At 36.7% G+C, this 21336-nt stretch overlaps 1 protein-coding gene across 8 annotated transcripts in view; it reads left to right on the forward strand.

Moving 5' to 3' along the window:
- Positions 1-21336, forward strand: part of SYT1 (synaptotagmin 1) — a 355715-nt gene that overhangs the window by 225856 nt on the left and 108523 nt on the right. For 5 of the 8 annotated variants that reach the window (XM_083807427.1, XM_083807422.1, XM_083807428.1 and 2 more), the window contains one exon: positions 682-873. In XM_083807427.1, coding sequence (XP_083663553.1) covers positions 702-873 — 172 coding nt within the window. In that variant the 5' untranslated portion in view covers positions 682-701. The remainder of the gene's footprint in view (positions 1-681; positions 874-21336) is intronic. The other 3 variants (XM_083807426.1, XM_083807429.1, XM_083807424.1) reach the window with 1 other exon arrangement.

The following is a 21336-nucleotide window of genomic DNA, read 5'->3' on the forward strand; positions in this document are numbered from 1 at the left end:
ACCCTACAGATGTTGTGGTTTCATGAATACACCAATGAGACATGTGAATAATTTAACAGAATATTGTCAGTAGCAAATGTCACACAAAATAACTGGAAGGAAAATTGCCTTCAATAAATAAAGATAAAAATGGATGCAAATCAATTTCTTTTTAATATACAACTTGCTTAAGTATAAAACAATAGGTTATTACTTTGTCAAGAAATCTTGAAGTGTTTTTATTATATTCTTATCACTTCATTTATTTTACGTAGAAACTTTGGCTATTATCTGCACTTCTGTAACTCTCCTGGATAAATAATTCTGTAAATACACCGTGAAATTTGCACGTAGGGAGCACTTATCACCCCATGTACTTATACTTTCAAAATTGAAGAGCAAAAGGTAAATCTGCATGAGCATTTTACAGGAATTTTGAGGTTTCAATTTCAGCAGTTCGAGAATCAACATTATTGGAAAAGAACACTAAGCACTAAAATGATTCTGTCTGAAATTAACCCTGGAAAAGACTTCTCTCTGGTCTAATAAATATTGTATGAAGAACACAAAGCAGTCTGCTGATGCAGTCATATTTACCCAGTAAGCATGAGCACCAAGTGATATTCTGCCTATTTAGTCTTTTATTGATATGAGATCCACTTTCATGATGTAAATATATATATATATTTTTTTTCCCAACAGCAGCTTCCACAGGGGTTAAAATGGTGAGTGAAAGTCATCATGAGGCCCTGGCAGCACCGCCAGCTACCACAGTAGCAGCAGCTCCACCAAGTAATGTCACTGAACCAGCCAGTCCCGGAGGAGGGGGAGGAAAAGAAGATGCATTTTCTAAATTAAAAGAGAAGTTCATGAATGAACTGAACAAAATTCCACGTAAGTAAAACTTGATTGATTAAAAGCTTCTGCTGGCAGATTAGATTTAACTTGAAATTTTTGTCTTTGTCATTTATTTAGAGTGCAGACTAAATGTTTTCAAACTAAAAAAATCAGAAGATATACCTGGTGTAATAAGCTCCTCCGAATTAATTGCAGTAGAAAAGATGAGAACAAACTCATTTGTGATTTGAGCCTATTCTTGATAATGTCATTGTAACTTTTCCAACAAATTATTGCTGAATCTTCAGAGCTGGACTTCACAGTGGCCACAGGATCGAAGTATCTACTAACAGTAATGCTTCTGGTTTCATGTGTATTATAAATAGTGTGGTCATATTACCTTAAAGCAGAATTTGACTTCAAACCATAAATATTGAGAAATAAAGGAACTGTGTATCTTTGGGGACTAGGAAATGTAGAAACAGAAAAATAATGGCTTTTTAACAAGGAAATATCTCTAATACATCATTAATGTATGAAAACAGACATTCTTTTCCCTCTCAGTAATTTTGTTAGATCTGCCATCAAACTTTGTTTGCATGAGTTCTTGGACCTATGCAGGATACTTTTAAAGTACCGGTGTATATTTCTGTTAGTAGCGTTATTTTGGCCTTTGTTAGAAAGTGTTGATTCAAAGTTGAGGCGTCAGTTTGTACGCAAAGCTTTTTGCTGTTTATGATAACTACTGTCTGCTTGAACCTGTTTGGTATATTTTCGTATGCATAGACTGGCATTAAACACACAACTAATTCAGCATTTTCAGTGTCATTTTATATAAGAAAGAAAAAATCCTTTTTTTGTTACCAAAATTAAAAAACACCTAAAGAGACAAGCAGATAATTTTGGCATTTTGTAGAAATGAACGTGGACACCATGTATGTATGTGTGTTTCAATAGCAGGCACTATAGAGACATTCAATCTCTAATGATTTTACTTCAAAAGAATAACTAAATGTAAAATATTTTCAGGAAGCTATTTTAACATATGATAGTTTTCATTTTAGAACATTATCATTTGTAAAAAGAAATCCTGTTTGACTGATAAAGACAGATAACAAATCAGAATATTAATTGGTTTTTTATCTCTGAAATGTACCTTGGCAATCTGGCAGATGCAGTTTTTGCAAAATTGATAGCAAACAGCTTTGCTCTGTCACTTGAAATTCTCACTTGCAAGAGTAGAGGTGTTACAGTGGTAAGAAGTCCGTATGTCATTAGTTTGATAATCTGCACAGTCCAGTGCAGACCATACTGAAATGAAATTGCCTGCTGATATCATGGGAAAAACAAAACTGCTAGAAGTAAAAAAGAAGAGGGAAAAAGAAAAGACAAGATATTGAGAGAAAAATGGTGTCCATTCAAAATATTTTCTCTTTTAATTTATAGCTCATCATGCTATATCAATGAGGTGGATGACTTTTTTTGTAGATATTACTTTATTTTTAAGCTTTTAGTTTCAGAATAGCAAAATTGTGGATTGTCTCCACTGTGTTAGCAACTACAATTGATAGATCTAGGAAAATACATAGATAGGAACTTTGAATTCACTGCTGCATACTTTTTTAAAACAACCATAAAGACAATTGGAAGGTCCCATTTTGAGAATCTTTCCAAATAAAACTTCTCCTGTTATCATGAAAAGAAAGAAAAACCTACTTTTATATGATGAAATTGCTTGTAGAGGAAAATGTACTAGGCCATAAGACATCTCTATTTATGATGAAATACATTTTAGTAATTATAAAATAAGATGCCTTATGCTGAGAGTAAGAACAGAACATCATGCAGATCTTTTTTCCTAACTTAGAGAAGTTCTTTGAATGTCACATTAAACAAAATAGGAATCTGCTTCTTTAGAGAATTGTGGAAAGTCTTGGTAATCCTGCCCTGGATCAAAGAATTAATCTAAAACACTGCCTTTTTTGACTAGTTTGATTGTTGACCTGCTTGATCCATTTTCATCTTTATTATTTGTATTAGCTTCTCCTTCTACCTGTAATAGTCTCCTTTTTGCTTGGCAGAATAGTCTCTTAAAGTTTCCATCAGTTCCCTGTCTTGAAAGGCAAGACCAAAACCTTTAAAAATTAGGACTATCAGTGTGTCTTCTTATTACCTCTTGCATTTTATGCTTCTAATTTTTCCATTCAGTAATAATAGCGCATCAGCCGTTACCCAGCAAACATTTATTTGCACTAATGTCTTTCCTTCCAGTTTTGAGATAAAAGCTACTTTTAATTCTTCAAAGACAAAAAAAAATTCTTGATATAGTTTTTGTTTAGAATATGTAGCTGCTTTATTGGAACAAATATGGTCAAGGCTGTCTGCGCTACGTTTAGTATACTTTTTTAAAAACTTACACAACCTTTACAAAGGTCATCTTAAATTATGACTGCATGAAGTGTATATTGTTGCCTTCATTTTAGACATCCCAACCCTTATCTAAGATCATGCAGGAATTCTGTGGTAGAAAACTAAACCTGGGTGATCACAAATGCCATGCCAGTCCCATGTTTACCTTCTAGAGGTTGGAGATGTGATTGGATCTTCTCAGCATCTCCATCAAATAAATGTTGGGACTTTTTAACATAACATTCTGCTTGTTTATACACATATATATATTAATTTTGATGTTTCAAGAAGAGAGTTAAATGTACATTGTACTGCGAAGGGCTTGGGCGTGTTTTTTTTAATATTTAAATAAGAAATAACGCCACTGAAATGTTGGCACATTTTGTATCCAAATAACTTTCGCTTCTCCTTTGAGAACAGTAACAAATCCTACATAAATGGACTTTAGTTGGCAGGTCTAAATGTGCTTCTTGCCAATAAACAGCTGTCCCTTATAAACTAACACAAATAGATCACAAAATAAGTTTAAGTAGACTGTCTCCAAAATATCATGGGGTAAGGCCAGGCCAGACCAGGCCATACCGGCCTCATTTCCTTGTCAGAAGATTAAAGCATTTCCTTACTATTTGATCGTTTTTTTGTCAGTAGGCAGTTGTCAGTGAGGTGTTGTTAGCCCCTAACAAAGTTCAGGATTTCATTTTGGAAGAAAAATTGACAAGCCTTCACTAGTACAGCTGGTTACAATTTATTTATTTATTTGTTTGTTTGTTTGTTTGTGAATCTCTCTTACGACAGAGCAGAAAGTAAATTTGTTCCAACAAAATCATTTTGACGGGGTCTTTCTAGGAATTTCTTGCCATGTGAGAGATAGAAAAGCAGCAAAATGGTGTAGAAGCCTCTTGGGGATAGCACAGATACTTAAGCCTAAAAACTGTTGTGGCATGTGGACTGTGGACCATTATGTTCTCTGGTAGATTCAGACTGCAGACCTGACCCTGAATCTTAGACATAGCAGAGAAATGACATAGTCAACAATTTCTCTGATGTTTGCTGATGGGAGACCAGCATGGACCAACATATTTTTTATCTCATGTATTTTCTCATTAAAACTTCCAAAGGTCTCTTCATCCTGTCCTGGTTTCGGCTAGGATAGACATATCACCATGTGACAAGGAAGGCTTTGAAAGCTTGCTGGTTACTGGGAGAGTATTTTTCTTGCCAGTGCTTTATTGTCTGTGTACAAGAGAGAAATAATTAAATGTTTTAATTGCTTCTGCCTAAGATGACTGCAGATGGAAAATAAGCCATCATGATTTAATGGAAGTATAATAAGATATAATATTGCCATATTGTGAAAAAGCTCACCTGCAATCAACTTAAAGTGATAAAAAGCCCAGCTGTAGTAGGGGCTAATTTATAAATATTCTCCTCTTTCTGTCTTTACATCAAAATTCTGTAATATCAAGTCATATTTATATACACACACAAAAAAAATAAAATAATGGTGATGACAAAGGTAAAGGTACAGCAAAGTATACCCAGCTGAATAAATAGTTGTTCCATCCATGTGCCTTATATCAGAACAGACATCTTTTAAAAACAGTATGTTTTGTAGAACACACAAAAGTCACAAGTTAAATAGGCTAGATATATTTAACTAACTAAAAATATGAGAATCGCCAATAAGATTTCACTCCGCAAAACTCCAGGATAGGGTCTGTGCAATTTAAATGACACTGATGTTTCCTCCTGTAATACATGCACCAGAGAAGTCTTATATTTATCAAAACCAGATGCATTCAAAAAAAAAAAATGAGTAAATAAAAGTTCCAAGAAGAACAGAGGGACCATTTGTATTAGTATACATTTACTACAAGAGCAGTGATGCAATATGTAAACCCAGTTGAAATTTTGATTGATACAAGCTTTTTGTTGATTTGTATCTCTTTAAAGAAGAACATACTCCACATTTTGTGGCAGGAGATTGTAGTCTTCCAAAAACACACAAATCATACAAAATGGTGATTTCCTACCATATATTTCACTCTGAATAATGCGAGTGAGCAAGTGGGATCATTGTATTACAATGAGTCATACAGTTAAAGTGCAAGAATCCTGTAAGGTTACTGAGGCATAACTGTGAAGAATTTTGTTCTCCGTTATGTAAATCCTTGCATTTTGGTTGAGAGTGGCTGATTTGCATAATCACAGGACAGTTGTTTTTCAACTGCATTGTGTATAAAAGTCACTCTATCTTAATCGATTCTTATATTTTCTATCCTAGTTTATCTTTAATCAGCAGGATTTTTAAGCTGTTCACCAGAAGGAGGAAAAAAGGTACCATCTCAGTTCCTACAAAAAGGAGGTAAAACAAAGAGACAAAATGGTACTTCACACTTCTGACAACAAAACTGCATTAAAAGTCTTTATAAGCTATATTGATTATTTCCTTTCTCTCCCTCCCTGCTTTTCCATCTGGGCCGTTCTCTACTGGCTGGGAAAATACCTGCCATATACTTACAAAAAGCAATTACTAGGTTCTGCAAGACTAAATGAATGCAAGACAACAACAGCTTTTGAGTGGAGGCTTTAAATGTCAAGATACCGATAGTAACCATACAATGCTGATTACTGTTAAGTTTTATCTTTAATTTACTTAATGAGCATGTTTGTAAAATCAAAGTGTATTTAATGTGTTTCCTAAAAATACATTCTTTTATGAACAGAAGACCTTGTTCTGCTGGCAAGGTAAATAAAAGAGCAAAAACTCCACCAAAAAAATCCCACAACACATCTGACTGAATAATCATACTCTGTCAGTGCTTCTGGTATAATCCTGAATAGCGGCAATATCTGAATGCTTTCAGTGCTGGATACTATCATTACCTCTTTAATAGGAAGTTACTGCTTATTGCTAATGCTTGTTGCTGTCCTACACTGTAATTGAAAAAGTTACATTTCTATACCAACCTTATTCTAAAATATTTGGCTGGCTCACACCTCCATTTGCCCTCAAAACACCTAAATTTGATTTATTGTGCACAAGTGACTGATAGTCTTCCAAACCAGGAGCTCAAAGCTATGTGATGATTCAGGCTAAAAAAACGATATCCTGTTCAGACTTGTTTCACAATCTGTTTACAGCTGTGCAGAGAAAGGTTTGTTTACCTCTCCCTGGCTTTCTGAATAGCTCTCAAAATGAAATGGGACTGGAGGCTATAGAAGAAACTGTAACAAAAATGTAAAAATAACTCTAAGACTCAGGTCTGGGTTAATTCTAAATAACAGCTTAATAAGCTGACGTACTGACTTGTAGATATATTTGGGTAAACCAGCAAATAAAATAAATCTTGATTTATATGTTTAGCCATTTAAATTAAAGTTACAGCCTTCAGTAGTCATTCTAGACACACCTCTATTTTATTTCCTACTAGTCTCTGCTTTTCTGCCCTCCTTGATTGACCAGCTTATTATCCTCTTTAAATGGCAATGAAGTTTATTTCTTAATATTTCATTATTATTTTGCATCAAGATTCAGGTTGGAGATATTGCTGATTTTTGTCTATAATTCATTAGAAAATTAAAAATTTTGTGCATGAAGTATTTCTGAATCTTAATTTTTATCAACCTCCTGGTTTGGTCATTTGCAGAAAATAAATTCCAACTGTTCATTTCACAACTTCTTCTAATGGTTTCTTGAGTATAGGTGGCACTGACGTGAGAAAGAGAAGGCAGGTGTTTTGTTGTGGTTTTTTTTTGAAGTTCATAAAAAAAGAAGTGAAATGCTGCTAATAGAATGCTTTCTGATTTTAATGGTGGACTTGGCAGTGCTAGGTTAAAGGTAGGACCAGGTGATCTTAGAGGTCTTTTCCAACCTAAATGATTCTATGATTCTATGTCTATACATACATGAATTAGTGTACACACATATATATCACTACAATAAGCAGTGATCTCAGCTTAGGAGCAGTCTGACATTCATGTCCTGGCAAAGAGGACTTGTCAGGAGAAATTTAGAGAAGAATAAAGAGAGAAGATTCTTGATGTTCCAGCAAGTCTGAAGAACAGCGCTGGAGAAAGCAGGAAGGCATAAATTTAAGTCTTCTTGTTTCTGTTCTATCATCAAATCGTTGTCAGTTGCTGATAGGGAAATACATGCAGCTTTACACTGGGGAAGAAACAAGGGAAATTAGAAATAAAGATTTATTTTAGAACATGGAACAGGTACAAGACAGAACTATTACAGTGCAATAGTAGAGGAAAAAAAAAAGTATTTATAAATATAGCAATTTAAATGCAAATCTCAGATTACTTTGGTTTCTCCCTGAATCCCCCAGCCCCAGAGTTCAATGATTACATGACAACTTCAGCATTCTTCATTGAATAAAATTTTCTAGACCACCTGCAAGTAGGGAGAAGCTTGAAAACACTGCCCACACACATCTAGAAGACATAAAAATCACAAGACAAGGAAAAACAATTCAAATTTGTTATTTTATAAATTCAGAGCATGAAAATAACTTCATTAATCTTAGGGACCTAACATGTTTTGAATGCTTGAAATCAGGGTTCCTGGAAATACAGCTTTCAAATCCAAAGTATCTAAACAGTTGCTGAGGGGCTAGAATAATGGAAGAGAAAATCTAACGAGTCAGAACATGGATGAAAAACCATGTGTAGAAGGAGCAGGATCTCATGGTCTGAGATCCTGCTAAATTATACTCTGTTGGTATCATAATGATCAATTCTATCATGAGAAAAATAAGCAGATTCCTACAGCTTGACCTGGGGTACCAGCTCCGTCCCAGTCCCGGGAGGACCCTAAGTCCATGTGCCCTCCTGTAGCATCTTGAGGATTTACCTGTTTGAAAGGAAATGTTGCCTGTTAAACAGAAGTACACTGAGAGTATAACCTCAGTGTCAAACAGAATTATACATTATTAATGACGTGTCTAAAGCATCATTTTTAGAAATACCGGTTGGTTTTGAGTTGTGTAATCTGAAACAAGGGGAAGGAGAAGCAAGTCCAGTAAAATACATGATGCTGAGAGCATTCAGCAAAATATAAGAAAACAACCCCCCCCTTTAACTTTTGCAGATTAGCTTTTGCATCCGTGGGGTTGAAAATTATCTATAACAAAAACAGAGATGAGCATCTACCTTTGATTCGGTGGCAGGGTTTAACAAATAGTGCTGGAGTACCCCCAATGGTCTCCTCTTGCCCATCACTTTGATCATTATTTTATATATTACAATGACTCTGGTAGGTATTTTATTGCACTATAGATATGTCAAGTTGTGCCAGTGCCTTATAAATTGAGTAGAGAATTCAATTTACAAGGAGAAAACAGAGCATGGTTGCTGGCTTCCTTTCAGTACTGAGAACATATCTTAAAATTTCATTACTTTGTGTGAGGGGAAGTGTGCACTAAAATTATGTTTACATACATAAAATAAACACAATATTTGCTAGTCTTTTTCTAACTTACCTACAGATGAAGTGTCTACAGAAATTACCCATTATCTGTTATAATTTGGTTTGTAATCTTGCTTTGAAAATGCTCTATAAAGAGAGTTCATGGAACAATTGTTCTCAACTTAAAATTGAGAATGCATTTAAAGATTGCTTCTCAGCAATGTACTTCATAAAAGGAAAAAAGCACTTGGGACTATGTTTAATAGATTTGCTTTAAAAATACATGGTATAAATGGGCAATGAAAATACAGGAATTACTGGTAAGATTGATATCACATCCTTACCTCTGTTAATAGTGCCTCTGCCTAGTGCCTAGGCATTGTAGCAAGTTATAAGATATCCTCATGCATTTTTATAAAAACAAGAGTAGATAATGAAGCCTCTGTTATTTCGAGGCACTGTTGTAAATTGGCACAGATTTAGAATGTCATTCTTTGTTGTTATTGTTAATAATTCTACTTAGCACTGGTTGTTTGCTGCTGACAATTATCTAAACTAAAGTCTTCACTGAGGGATTATATATACATAACACCCCCACTTATTTTGGCTGATATATGTTGTCTAAAGTATTTAAACTTTTTTAAAGAGACAAAAATCCTTTTATTGTTAAATGAAGTATTTATTCTGTTCATCAAGCCCATATCGCCAAGGTGGGTAAAACATTAAGCCACTGACCACCAGAAGGAGCTTTCAGGAATGCTGTAGGTCCATAGCATCCTTTCCTGCATTCTTTTAATCTTTTTATGCTTGGCTTGTGTTTCAAGCAAGATCTTGAACTGATCTAGATGAGAAAACCTCCACCGCTTCCAGAGCACGCAGCCAGTTTGCACGAGCTGTGGAGGTGGCCTCAAATCTTCAGACAGCTCTCGGTACGGGTAGACTTTGCTCTGACTCCACAGAAGGAGCCTGTGCTGCTGAACTTGAATGACTGCCTTAGGAAGGCTGAGTTCCAGCTGGCAGCTGAGCGAGCCATCTGCCTACTCCTGTGCAGGTTTCTGAATCTGCCTCTAATCTTAATTATCAACTTCAGCAAGAGCTCCCTAATTTGCTCATAGGCCCTATATCATCTGGGGGCATGTTTCAGTACTGTAGCTGGCACTGTTTCCTTATCACAGTGAGAGCCACCAAAATAAAAGATGGGGTTTGTCCTTTTGGATGGGAAAGGCATTTCAGCCCACATCTCAAAAGGAGCTCCAGAAATGTTCGGGGTTTCCACGTTGAACTGTGAAGAGATGAGCTCTGGGAATCAGATTCACAGATCTGAGTTAAATTCTTTAGGTCCCCTTCAGAGCAAACAAGAAACAGGAGGTCCAGTTTACCCAGTACAAAAAACTGGAGGGAGATGTGCCTGAAATCATACTGGTCTCACAGACTTCAATGTTTAGGGAGAGCCCTAGGTTAGGCCTTTAGAACAAGTGGATTCATAGCCTGTAAACTTACAGACCTGATTTATCTCACTTTGAGACCAGTAGGTTCACTCTCTTCTGTCAGTGCACAATTTGATGAAGAGCAAGGAAACTCACTGGACCATAGACCTGGCTGAAGGACAGCATATGCATTTTGTTGTGAAATGTCAATGGACAAAATAAGCAAATGCACTGAGTATTTAGGGCTCCATACTCTTGAACAAGTATCCTACACTAAGCTACAGAACCTGACCCCAGGAATCCTGTGTTTCTTTTCCACTGTTGCTGCAGGAAAGGCAGATCTAAGTGAGTTTTCCAACTTGACCCCCTTTAGTCTCAGGAAGATCAGGAACTCAGGTGTTTTAGGCTGCAGCCCAAATGATATTTCCCAGCCTATGCAGGCAGCTCCCATATTGTTAGCTTGAAGCATCCACACAAAACATTTGTTTGACATCGTAGAGAAGGGGTGGCACTTCTTGACAAGGAATAGAGAAGAAATATCCTAAAGCTAGTGAGCTGACAGTAGTATTGAAAGTCATTTCCACAGAAGAAACCTTCTCTCCTGTGAGCTGTGCCAGGTCCATCCGTCATATGGCAATACTCCAGAAGGGAGGAAATCTACAGAACTAGAAGAGGTATTAGATGGGTTTTTACTGAAAACAGTTTATACAGAGGCAATACATTCTTTCCCTCAACAACAAAAATGCTAAAAAAACTTATTCCTTTCTTGAAAACATTTTATAGTTCCTCCTCACCAGAATTCATTGAATTTTCTGTTTTCTTTCTGTGTTATTTCATTTATAAATTTATTAACATTTTTTTCCTATCCAGAACTCACATGAAAAAATTGGCACAAGCAATATGCTTGCTAACCCAACATTCAAACTTGTTTCTTTAGGTTTTGAACCCTGCTTCCCCTCCAAGGACAGCTATTTTATCATGGTTTCTAAGACCTCAGTACCCAATTTTCAGTAAACACATGCTCTGAGCTGGGTTGTAGCATTTCAGATCTCAGTCCAGGAGTTAGCTGTTTGTTTGTAATACACCATGGGTGCAGTTTTACTTGCAGCATGAGCAAAGCAAGGAGGACAGAGGAAGATAAGGCAAGCTTACTATTCATAAATTTCAGTCTAGCGTAGCATTTTAGATTACAACTCTGTGATGGTAATCGCTTCTGTGAAAGTCTTCCAGAATACCAATTTCCAAACTCTCTTGCCTCATGAAATATTTATTGGTGGGTTTTAAGTCATAGGACAGCGAGGTGCCCAAGTTGACAGAAAACAGTGTCAGAGAGGAAGGTGAGGGCAAGAACAGTGGGCAGAAAAGAAAGCTTATTGTTATCTGAACTCAGGGCATACCATTAATGATGATAAAATAGCATGAAAAAAATGTCAGAATTGACTTTACTGACTCCTATTCTACAACAGCCTTGTGTTTATTTAACAATGGTTGTGTGGTACAAAAATTCGCTGCTTTTTTGAAGTAAATATAGACATGCAGAAAGAGACAGAATGGAAGAGGGAAACTATTTACAAAAATCTTTCTTCTATTCAGTTAGTGCATTAACCGAAGTGTTTAAACTGTGCAACATCCTTGATTTGCAACAGCTTATTTTTGTTAGGCAACTATTGATAGTTGTTTTTTGATTCTGCAAAGTACATGGTTCTGTCCAACATTGCTAGTGCTTCTCGCTGTCACTCAGAATAAGGAAACTAGGTATAATTTTATGGTGATACTGACAAGAAGCACTTTCATTCTAATGAACTGAATATTTATCCCAGTAATTCCTGGGAAAGGAAGGAAAAAAATACATCCTCTTTAAAAACAAACAAACCCCTATATTGTGTCAATGTCAAGTAAAATAAGTTGTGATACCAAATCCTTGATGACATAGAAGCGCTAGCTGAAGCCTGCAGTGCAGGCAGAGTGCAAGCCGATGAACAAGTTTTTTCTCATTTTCAAGTCATTTTCTTGATTAACATACTCCACTCCATTAAATAACATAAAAAACAACAGAAGTACATTCTTATTTGATATAGCCAAGCAAGTATAAGCTGAGTATGTAGTCTGAGTTCAGGTACTGAAATGGTACACAGCAGATTGCAGAATTTCAAAGCGTTTAATCTAGGGAAGTATTTAAATGTGTACTAACCATTAAGCTACAGAATAGCCCATTTAATTAAATTTGTTGCATGCAAATGAATGGTGGTTTGAAGGATCAAGACTATAAGTAAATTTCTCATACATGCTGCAATTTATATGTTGAACTGCTACATGAATCCGTAATTTAATATAAATTAATTTTACTTTAGGTGTGGTTATTTTAAAAGTGTATAACTCTACAAATGATGTAATTTTGGAGATGTGTACTACACATATGTATAGTGGTAGCAGCAAATTTCTTTTCATATCTTCATAAATATCAGTGTAGTTTGTTTTTCTCCCATTTCATTTTAGCAAGCTGCTTGCTGAGATTTGTACCCTCTTTTGTCACATGGCTTATTATCACGACACACATTCTCATGATTGTTGTCAAAAAAAGACAGCATTTAGGAAAAGTCATTTAGTTTAAATGATCAGTAGTGTTACTTTGAGATCACTGGTGGGAGGGACACTGAAATTTTGCAATGGAAGCCATTGGAGGAATGTAATTACCTCACTTGGGATTTGGGCCAACCCTGCAAACATCCAATTTCCACAGAAGTGATTGAGGTTCTTTCCATTTATTTAATGAGAGTTGGATGGGGCCGTAAGGCATTACAACCCTTTTGGGAAGATCCCAGGGGATCTTTCCTCTCCACAAAAGCTCAGGACATTGGTTTTATGCTTCCTCCAAAGCACAGCAGCTCTTGCATCGATGTGTCTCCACTGCTGTTCTTCAACATTACTGACTCAGGGGGAAGCAGGCCACCATGGTGCTGCTTTCTATGCCTGAGAGGGATCCAGGATGCTGGCAGATGATGTTGTTTAGCTTTCTTCTGGGTTTAGGTCATCCATGAACTTCAGTGAGTTGCTTAGCTGTTCGGTGGGTGTATGGGAGTGTCTGTGGCAATAAGCAGGCAGCAGATGCAATGCCTCCCTGATTCTTCCCTCCTCTCAGCAACGGTGCTGAGAAGCATCTGAAAGTCAGCATCAGATTATCACAATATACAATACTCCGTGAAGTGGTTGAACCCCAGCAGCTGATTCCTTGAAGACCAAAGTATAGGATTGCCACCAATGCTATGGATAGTTCTGTTTGGGCAGGCTGCTTTAATCTTTCCCTCTTGTATCAGGGATAACTGTAAATTATAAAGTGCTGGGAGCATTTAGCAAGTGTTACAGGGCCACTGTTTCAAAGCTGTTTTTTGTTGTTGTTTTGTTTTGTTTGTTTATTTTAAGTAAAGACGAGCTATAATATACTTACCTCAACATAGGACTGAAATAAAAGATGTCTGTACTTACAGTTATTGGGGAGTGTACCTACCATTCAGTTCCCAAACCTAATATGCCCATCACTCAAATGGTGAGAGTGTTGAACTACAGCAGTCTGTTACTCACTCAACACCAATGGTTGGGAGCCATTAGGAGACTGAAGCGTCAGCGAGGATGCTTGATGTAATAAAACAATGCTGATATTATCTGCTTTCCCACAATATTTTATGGGATAAGGAAATAAAGGTGTTTTGCACCAGTTTTTGGTTTTTTGTTTGTTTGTTTTTTTCACTGACAATTGGGGAGTGGAGAATGAAGAGCTGGAAAATATCTATGTTCCTGTCCTGATGCTAGGTGAACTTAAAAGTGCCTTTACTAATTAAAAAGAAGAAGAAGAAAAAAAATTATTTCTTCTCCAAAAAAGTGCAACATTTGCCTCTACAAGACAGATGACCATTAGTGATAGTATATGTCTTCATAATCTCCATATCAATAGGTCTGATGTTATGAGAATTTCTATTACAGAGTATGTTGATAAGATGTATGACTTGCAAGCATTAGAGGTCACATCTGTGATCTGAGAATAAATAATAACTCATTTGTGACTTAACAGCTCCAGTTCTTCCCACAGGCTTTCATCTTCTGACTCTTTTGCTTCCTTTTTCCTGGTTCCCTCATCACACAATATCTTCACCTCTCATTTACGCTTTCTACCTCTCAAGGAAAAAAAAAAAAAAAAAGTTTTGCAGTGCTAAGGCTCACAGAGAATATAGTTGCATCTGTGTCTATTGGAGGAATAAGAGTAGAAGAGTTAGGTCTGTGAAACTTTTTTGACATATGGCTGAGAGAGACATAAGGCTCTCCGCCAGTGCAAGTCTCTGCTCCATTCTCCAGGCTGTCTGTCTGCCATAGAATGCTTCTGATGAAAAAGAATAAATATAAACCAATCTCTCTCTACTTTTCCCTCTACTTCACAAAAATCATGTTAAGAAAGAGTGAAAATCATTCAGCTAACTTTCTATTGAAGCAGATGACTGAATACTGGTATTTATTTTTAAGTAACTTTGGGCTTAACGTACTGTAAAATATACAGCTTTTTCCTGTCACAGTGGCAGAAGTAATGAGGGCAGGACTAGCTGGTTTTTAGCTCAAGACTAATAGGGCTCCTGACAGTGGCTGTTCTTTACCCTGTGAATACATTGGACATATTCCTCCACTGACTCATGAACTGGAAAGCTCATATCCCTGCTCAAGTGTTTTCTAACTACTACTAACTATGCTACTAGTTGAACAAGAAACATTTTTGGAAGGAGTGTCAGAAAAGTGTTGCATACAGCCCTGCAATGTCAATGGCAGTTAGCAAAGTTGTGTGTGACCTCAGATAAGGCCAAGAATAGAGACAAGACAGGATAAACTTCAGTATTGCCAAGTTTAGAGAGAAGCCAAAGGAAAACTAGTTCCCGTGCTGGCTTCCAGAAACTTTTTTGCTGGCATGAGATGACCTAACTTGAAGGCATGCGAGGCCAATTAAATCACTACTAGCCACTTGCAAATGATATGCCTGTCAGAAACCGATTTCATAAAGGGATAAAAGGGCTATCAGTCAAAACATAGTCTACAAGTTGGCCATACTTAAATACTTTGACTGACAAAGTAGAGAGATATCAAATAGGGCTTAGTCTGAGGTGGTATTTTTAACTCTTCAGTGGTTGGATCTGGGGAAGCCACTGCAGAGACACTGGATCTCCAAGCTATCAGCAGTGAAATAAATGGCATTTAGCTCTGCTCCAGGGAAGGACTTACTCTTTCATCAAGTGTCACCTCTACATGATGTGCCTGAATAAATATAAGTATCCTCTTTTTCTTTAGTGGAGTCCTCTGTGACAGCACTGCCAATGTAGGTTATTTATGGGATGAGTTGAATGCTAGTCATAGCACAAAAATATTACCTTATAAGCTCACTGCATATTGCAGGTGATGGAAATTAAAACTGTACCCTTATTAAAGGACTATTGTGCCATAATAATATAATATAAAGGCCTACTTTTACCCCTACCATCTGTGCTTCTCATACATTACATTGTCCCTGCATGTATCCATGATTCAGTTCTTCAGCTCCTCAGCTGAAGGACAGGCTTCTCATCACCTAGCAGATCCAGGAGTTTGTAACAAGTCTGATTAGAAACACTCAAACTGACATTCAAAATGAGCTGCAGCAACCTACTAGTTGCTGGAAACCTCGTTTGAGTTTTTACCATATCAGTCCTAATTTTGTTATACTGAAGAGTGATGTGCTAGCATCAGTGATCAGAAAGTGAGGCAAATATTTGGAGATTTGATTCCGAGAGAGTTTGGGTAAATTAATACTGATTTTGCTGCTTTCCTTGGTCCTTGAAAATACAGCAAAGGCCACGTGGGTTTAAGAGTCACAATTTATTAAGTACTGTGCAACTTTTAAGTCTGGAAGAAGAAACTTTGCACCAGTTTTACTATGTTATTGTTAAAACTAATTAGTATCTTACTCTATCTTGTATCTTATCTGTTTTTTACAATATGTAAACTACCATCTTATTTTTATGGTAGCTTAGAAGTCTGTGCTGATTTAAAGACAATTCACAGGTGGCTGAGGTCTTCATACATTATAAAAGTAATTTGTCTTATGGGTATTATATATTGAGGTAACGGAGGAGAAAAGTACTACAAAATAATACAAGAGTGATAATAAAGATAATTAATAAATTAAAATACAAAAACAATAAATAATGACTAGTAAAAAAATATTGAAGAGTAAAACAGGACCTGGTGCTTAGGGACATGGTTTAGTGGATGACTTTGGTAGTAGGGTGATGGTTGGACCAGATGATCTTGAAGGTCTTTTCCAACCTTAATCATTCTATGATTCTGAGTAAATGCAATGTCCTTAATGCAGTGCGTATACAGCAACGTGTTTGTACCACACTCTAAAAGCTAATAATTGCACTGAAATCAAAATGTGATGTAAAAGTAACAGCGTATTTTACAGTCTCCTTTTCATTCCTTAAGTAAATGTATGATACATAGATAAAATATAACATTAAGAAAATCTAGATCTGAATAAAATTTCTCTTGTGTAAAGTTAAGTGCTTTTCCTTTCAAACTTTTCTTCATGTTGCATATTTAAGAGAAAGAAAACACAAGTTCTTTGAAGTCCTTCTTACCTCAAGGCTTTTTACTGTAGCGCACAGTTCTGTTAACTATCAGTGCACTTATTCACAGAGGGGTATATTAATTCTTGTGCACGGGCCTCTGTGATAGCCCATGCAGCACATAAACCTCACATTAATGTAGGTTTTGAATTATGAAAGATGCCTTTTGCATACTTCTACAGTGCAATAAGTGTTACACCATCATATAGAAAAATACCGTGAAAATGACTGATTAGCAATCTCAGGCTGATATTTCATTTGATAATTAGTTATGACTTACCAAAATATCCCTTTTTTTGTGAATAGCTACACTTATAGCTACACTTCCTAGGTTTATGGAATGCTGTCAAAAATATCCAATGCTTTTTCCCTGTGTATTAGTAAGTTCACCTCCAAACCTAATCCTACAAACGTTGTTCAGTATAGTTTTGCTGAAATTAATGGAACTGTTTACAACGGAAAGGACTCAAACCAGTGCTCTGCTTATCCAGAAATATCAGATGGCAAAGAAAATTACTTTAATGGGACAATTTTCAGAATTTTCATCATTTAGATTTCTTTTTGATAATACAACCCTCTATGTACATTTTTCAAATAACAGACCCAATTTTCAGTGCGTGATTCATCTGTCTTCTCTATTGCTCTTTTACTTAGAGGTTGTATTTTCATTCTTGGAACTACTTGGACTGGCTGAAGAAATGCTGATAGTGTTGTCACCCATTTTATTATGTAATAAGGACAGTTGCTGAGGCACTATCACAAGAGGAGGAAGAACATGGCTTGCATATTGCTCAGCCTATGCAAGTTTAACCCCTTGTATCTCACTCTCAGAGAAAAAAAGCTATGGGTTAGACTGCCTGGAGGCATTACTCATGCTTCTCACTGAGGCTGAGGCTGAAGTCCTCCATGGGAGATCCAGGGAATCTGGAAGATTGTTCTGCTGGAAATCTGACATAGATTCTGGCCTAAATGGGATAAAAAGCTCACTGTGTAGGGTAGCAGACAAGAAAAGAGGTGTCCAGAACTCTACTCTCAAGCCTATTTCCATTTTTTTACAGTGAATATTACATTGAAAATAGTACAAAGAGTCACTTTGCTGGCATTTTAGGAGAGTGTCCTATCTACAGTATAATTACTACATGTAAATCTTGCTCTAACATAAAGTGTTTCCTGAGTTTCCCAGGAATATAGGGCCTTGCCTGTCACACATACTGGAATTCACCATTTTAGCAGTCTGGTGAGCCTTGAGAAAGAGAAAAAGAAGGAAAACAATGAGATCTGGAGAGCACCTATATCTGTGCGGATCCAGACTTGTGCACATCCATTTTTACACTCCATGCCTTCATACCTGTGGCTTTCTACAAGCATAGCTATTTAAAGGTACAATAAGATCAAGACAGTTTGGACTATTTCTCTCAGGGGGGAATATGCCAAGTGTCTGTGTCTACTATAATACCTTATGGAAATACTTTGTGACTAACTTTTTGTAAAGATTTGCCCTCCTGACCTTCTTTTCATCCTTGTCATCTGGTTTGAGCATTTTTAAGACAGTTTTCTAACCTGAAGTGTCTTACCTGAAATTTTGTGGGGGGAAAGAAGAAAGGTGAACTATTGGAATTCATTCTTGTACATTGCTCTCAGAGCCTGTAGAGTGTGTGCTGGGTGGAGGGTCATACACATTATTTTATTGCCTCATGGCCATTTTAATTCTCAATGCTAAAGTCGCTTATGGCAGAATTTCAGTTGTGAGCTTTAAGTTTTCATACTGAACACAGAGTCTGTGGAATGTTTATTTGCCAGGAAAAAAGAAGGGGAAAAAAAAAAAAGTGATTCTGTTGTAAGAATATTTTGAAAGAAATCTCCTGACAAGACAAGGTTTTGATCATGCCTGATTTTGCTGTGGATAGCTCATGTCAGTAACATAACACATCTGCAAAAGTGTTTTTTTGTAGTTGAGTTCTGCCTTAATAAGTAAGGCTGAAGGATGACTTATGGCTTGAAGCTTTTTTCTGTTTTCAAGCTGTATCATTTTGTCTAATGAAAGGCCATTACCTCCCCCTGTCAATCTGGCCTCCCTTGCTGTAGTAATGTATCTGTGGATACATTATCACTGTTTCTGCTTCTGTGAATGAACAATTCCAGAGCAGCTACATAGAATTTATTTGCTGATTACTCACCTGCTATTAAAGTAGTTCCAAATAAAGTGAAATGGCAGACACTGCCTCTTGGTATCTTTTTCCAACTATAAAAGGAATTCTGCATGTTATCTGCAGTGCTCAAGCTGCTTTACAGATGCACCATATTTAATTAGATTAGTTTTAATTAGACTACAGATGCAAAGTTGCATCTATGTATCACTATTAGTCTGTTTTGAGGCACTTTCAGCCAATAACAAACCACCATCTCATTTGCATTTATTTTAGTGTGTTAACCATTTGCCTGCTGGAATAATCACTGTGGAAGAACTTATATAATTTGCGTTGTTATTGCTGTGTGGCACCATACACAGAAAGTGAAGTAGCTTAAAAGAAAATCATGCAGGGGAAGAGAAGAGGGTATTGCACTGAAGAATTAATTCAATGTTAAATAAATCTTTCTGTGAATTCCATTTGTACTTATTTAAATTCCTTTAGAGTGCTTATTTTCCAAGACAATCTTGTGAGCTTTGGACTTTATTGATTGCTCTTCTACCCTTAATGTTTGTTTTCTTTATGATCTTTTCATTTTTATTTCTTCATGCTTCACAGAGCCCATTTTCTTTTGCTGCCTTTCCCTTTCTATTCTGAGCTTAACTCAGTTCTGAGGAGACAGAGGATTAATTGTTCATTACTCGTGATGCTACAGGTTTGAAACAATTGTCGATTAGCTATTGCAAAGTTTTTATTATCAGGAGAGAGCACAGCTGCTTCTTTAGTTAATGACAGAATACTTGTGAGAAAAACTGGAAACTTGGGGCAGAAGCCTCACTGGGCAAAAGTCACCAAGACAGTGGACATTGGCTTCAGCAGAATGATTTTTTTACCCTCATTTCTTATTCCAGCAGAGATTATTTTCCTATGTTTAGTTATAGCATTCCCTTTTCATTTTTATTTCTCCATTTTGGCCAAGCTTCAGATTAATCACTGCATGCTCAATTGTGTTTAAACAGGGACAGAAGTAAGAACTCTGATATGTACTTTTAATTTTAAGAGTTGATAATTTTTCAGCCTTTTTGATCAGTAGCAATGAAATGAATCCAATGAGAAGAATGTAATTGAATTAAATGATTTTAATGAACGGGATGCACTTTGAGCAAGGAAAGGATGCAGGAATTGTTAAATAGCAATAAGAAAATGTGCCATCTAGAGCAGCTGCTAAGGTTGACTATAAATACTAGGAACAAAATATTACTAGAGTGAAAATATTCCAGTCTCAGGAGAGAAACGTACTGTAGGCATGGGGTTAGGCTGACTATGCTCAGATTTTAGTGACATTCTTTGAAATCCCTAAAACAAGTCACAGGTCATTTTCTCCTGGCTTTCCTTCTTTAAAAGGAAAATAGTACTTATCTTCCTTTATGCCAATTAGCAACTTGTCTTTCAGAAGGCACTTCAAAGATAAAACACAATGAACTTGGAGTTCTGTAATCCAGAGGACAGGACTATAGATCCAAGTTTCCTATAGAACTTTTGCGTCAGACAGTGATGATCATTTACTGAAGCAAAAGTCAGACAAGAATGTTGAATAATTGATTTTCAGAGCTGGTGTAAGGCTCTGATTCCTGTTTCCTTCCCAATGAATAGAAGATGCTGGTAACATTTCAGCACTGAGTTTTCAATATGCCCTTACAGGGATGCTTCACTTAGTGAAGAAAGTCTGGCTTGGATGTACCTGTAGGATCAATCTGTGCTGAGCACACTCAGTGTCAATAGGACACTACATCAGGAGACAGAGGAAGAGGATGCTCATTCTGTCAATGGAGCTTGTTCAATTAGATCCCATAAGGGATGTAAGTGCCTAGAATGTGTCTGGTTTTCATTTGAGCAGTGTAAGGCAAAACTGACACCTAGTGCAGTTAATCAAAGGTGGACTCTGATACTGAAAGAGGGGATTTATTTCTTTCTGTCATATCCAGGAAAAAAATAAAAAAAGGAGAGACTGACATAATTTAAGAACAGCTTGCAGCCTGCATTTAGCGTTACATGGCTGGACTTCAAACTCAGCACAGGTGGGAGTCACGGGGTCTCAGAACAATGAAAAGCCTCACAGGCTGGCTGTCCAGCAGCAAGCCAGATGCAGGGGTTAAGATGCAGGGTTTCTCAGAGCAGCAACTGGTTCATCTGTCCACTTAACACAAGATGAAAAATTCCCCTTTGAAAGACAGATGCCTGCAGCCCTTTTTTGGGGGTAGTAGGGGGATAGGAATGGAAAAAGGCTGAGTCTTCTGATACGCCAGTAGCACAGCTCTCCTCTTCTTACATATTGATCTGAAAGTCAGAGTGCTCCTCCAGGAACTGGAGAGACTTAGATTAAATTCCTTCATCAAGCCGGAAGCTATAATGGTTGACAGTACTTTTAAATTATGTTGAAATCACGGCATTGTGTACAAAATAACTCAAAATAAAGGCCACACTGAGAGGGGAGAAAGTTT

The sequence above is a fragment of the Anser anser genome, assembly GCF_964211835.1.
Source record: "Anser anser genome assembly, chromosome: 1".
Classification (NCBI taxonomy): domain Eukaryota; kingdom Metazoa; phylum Chordata; class Aves; order Anseriformes; family Anatidae; genus Anser; species Anser anser.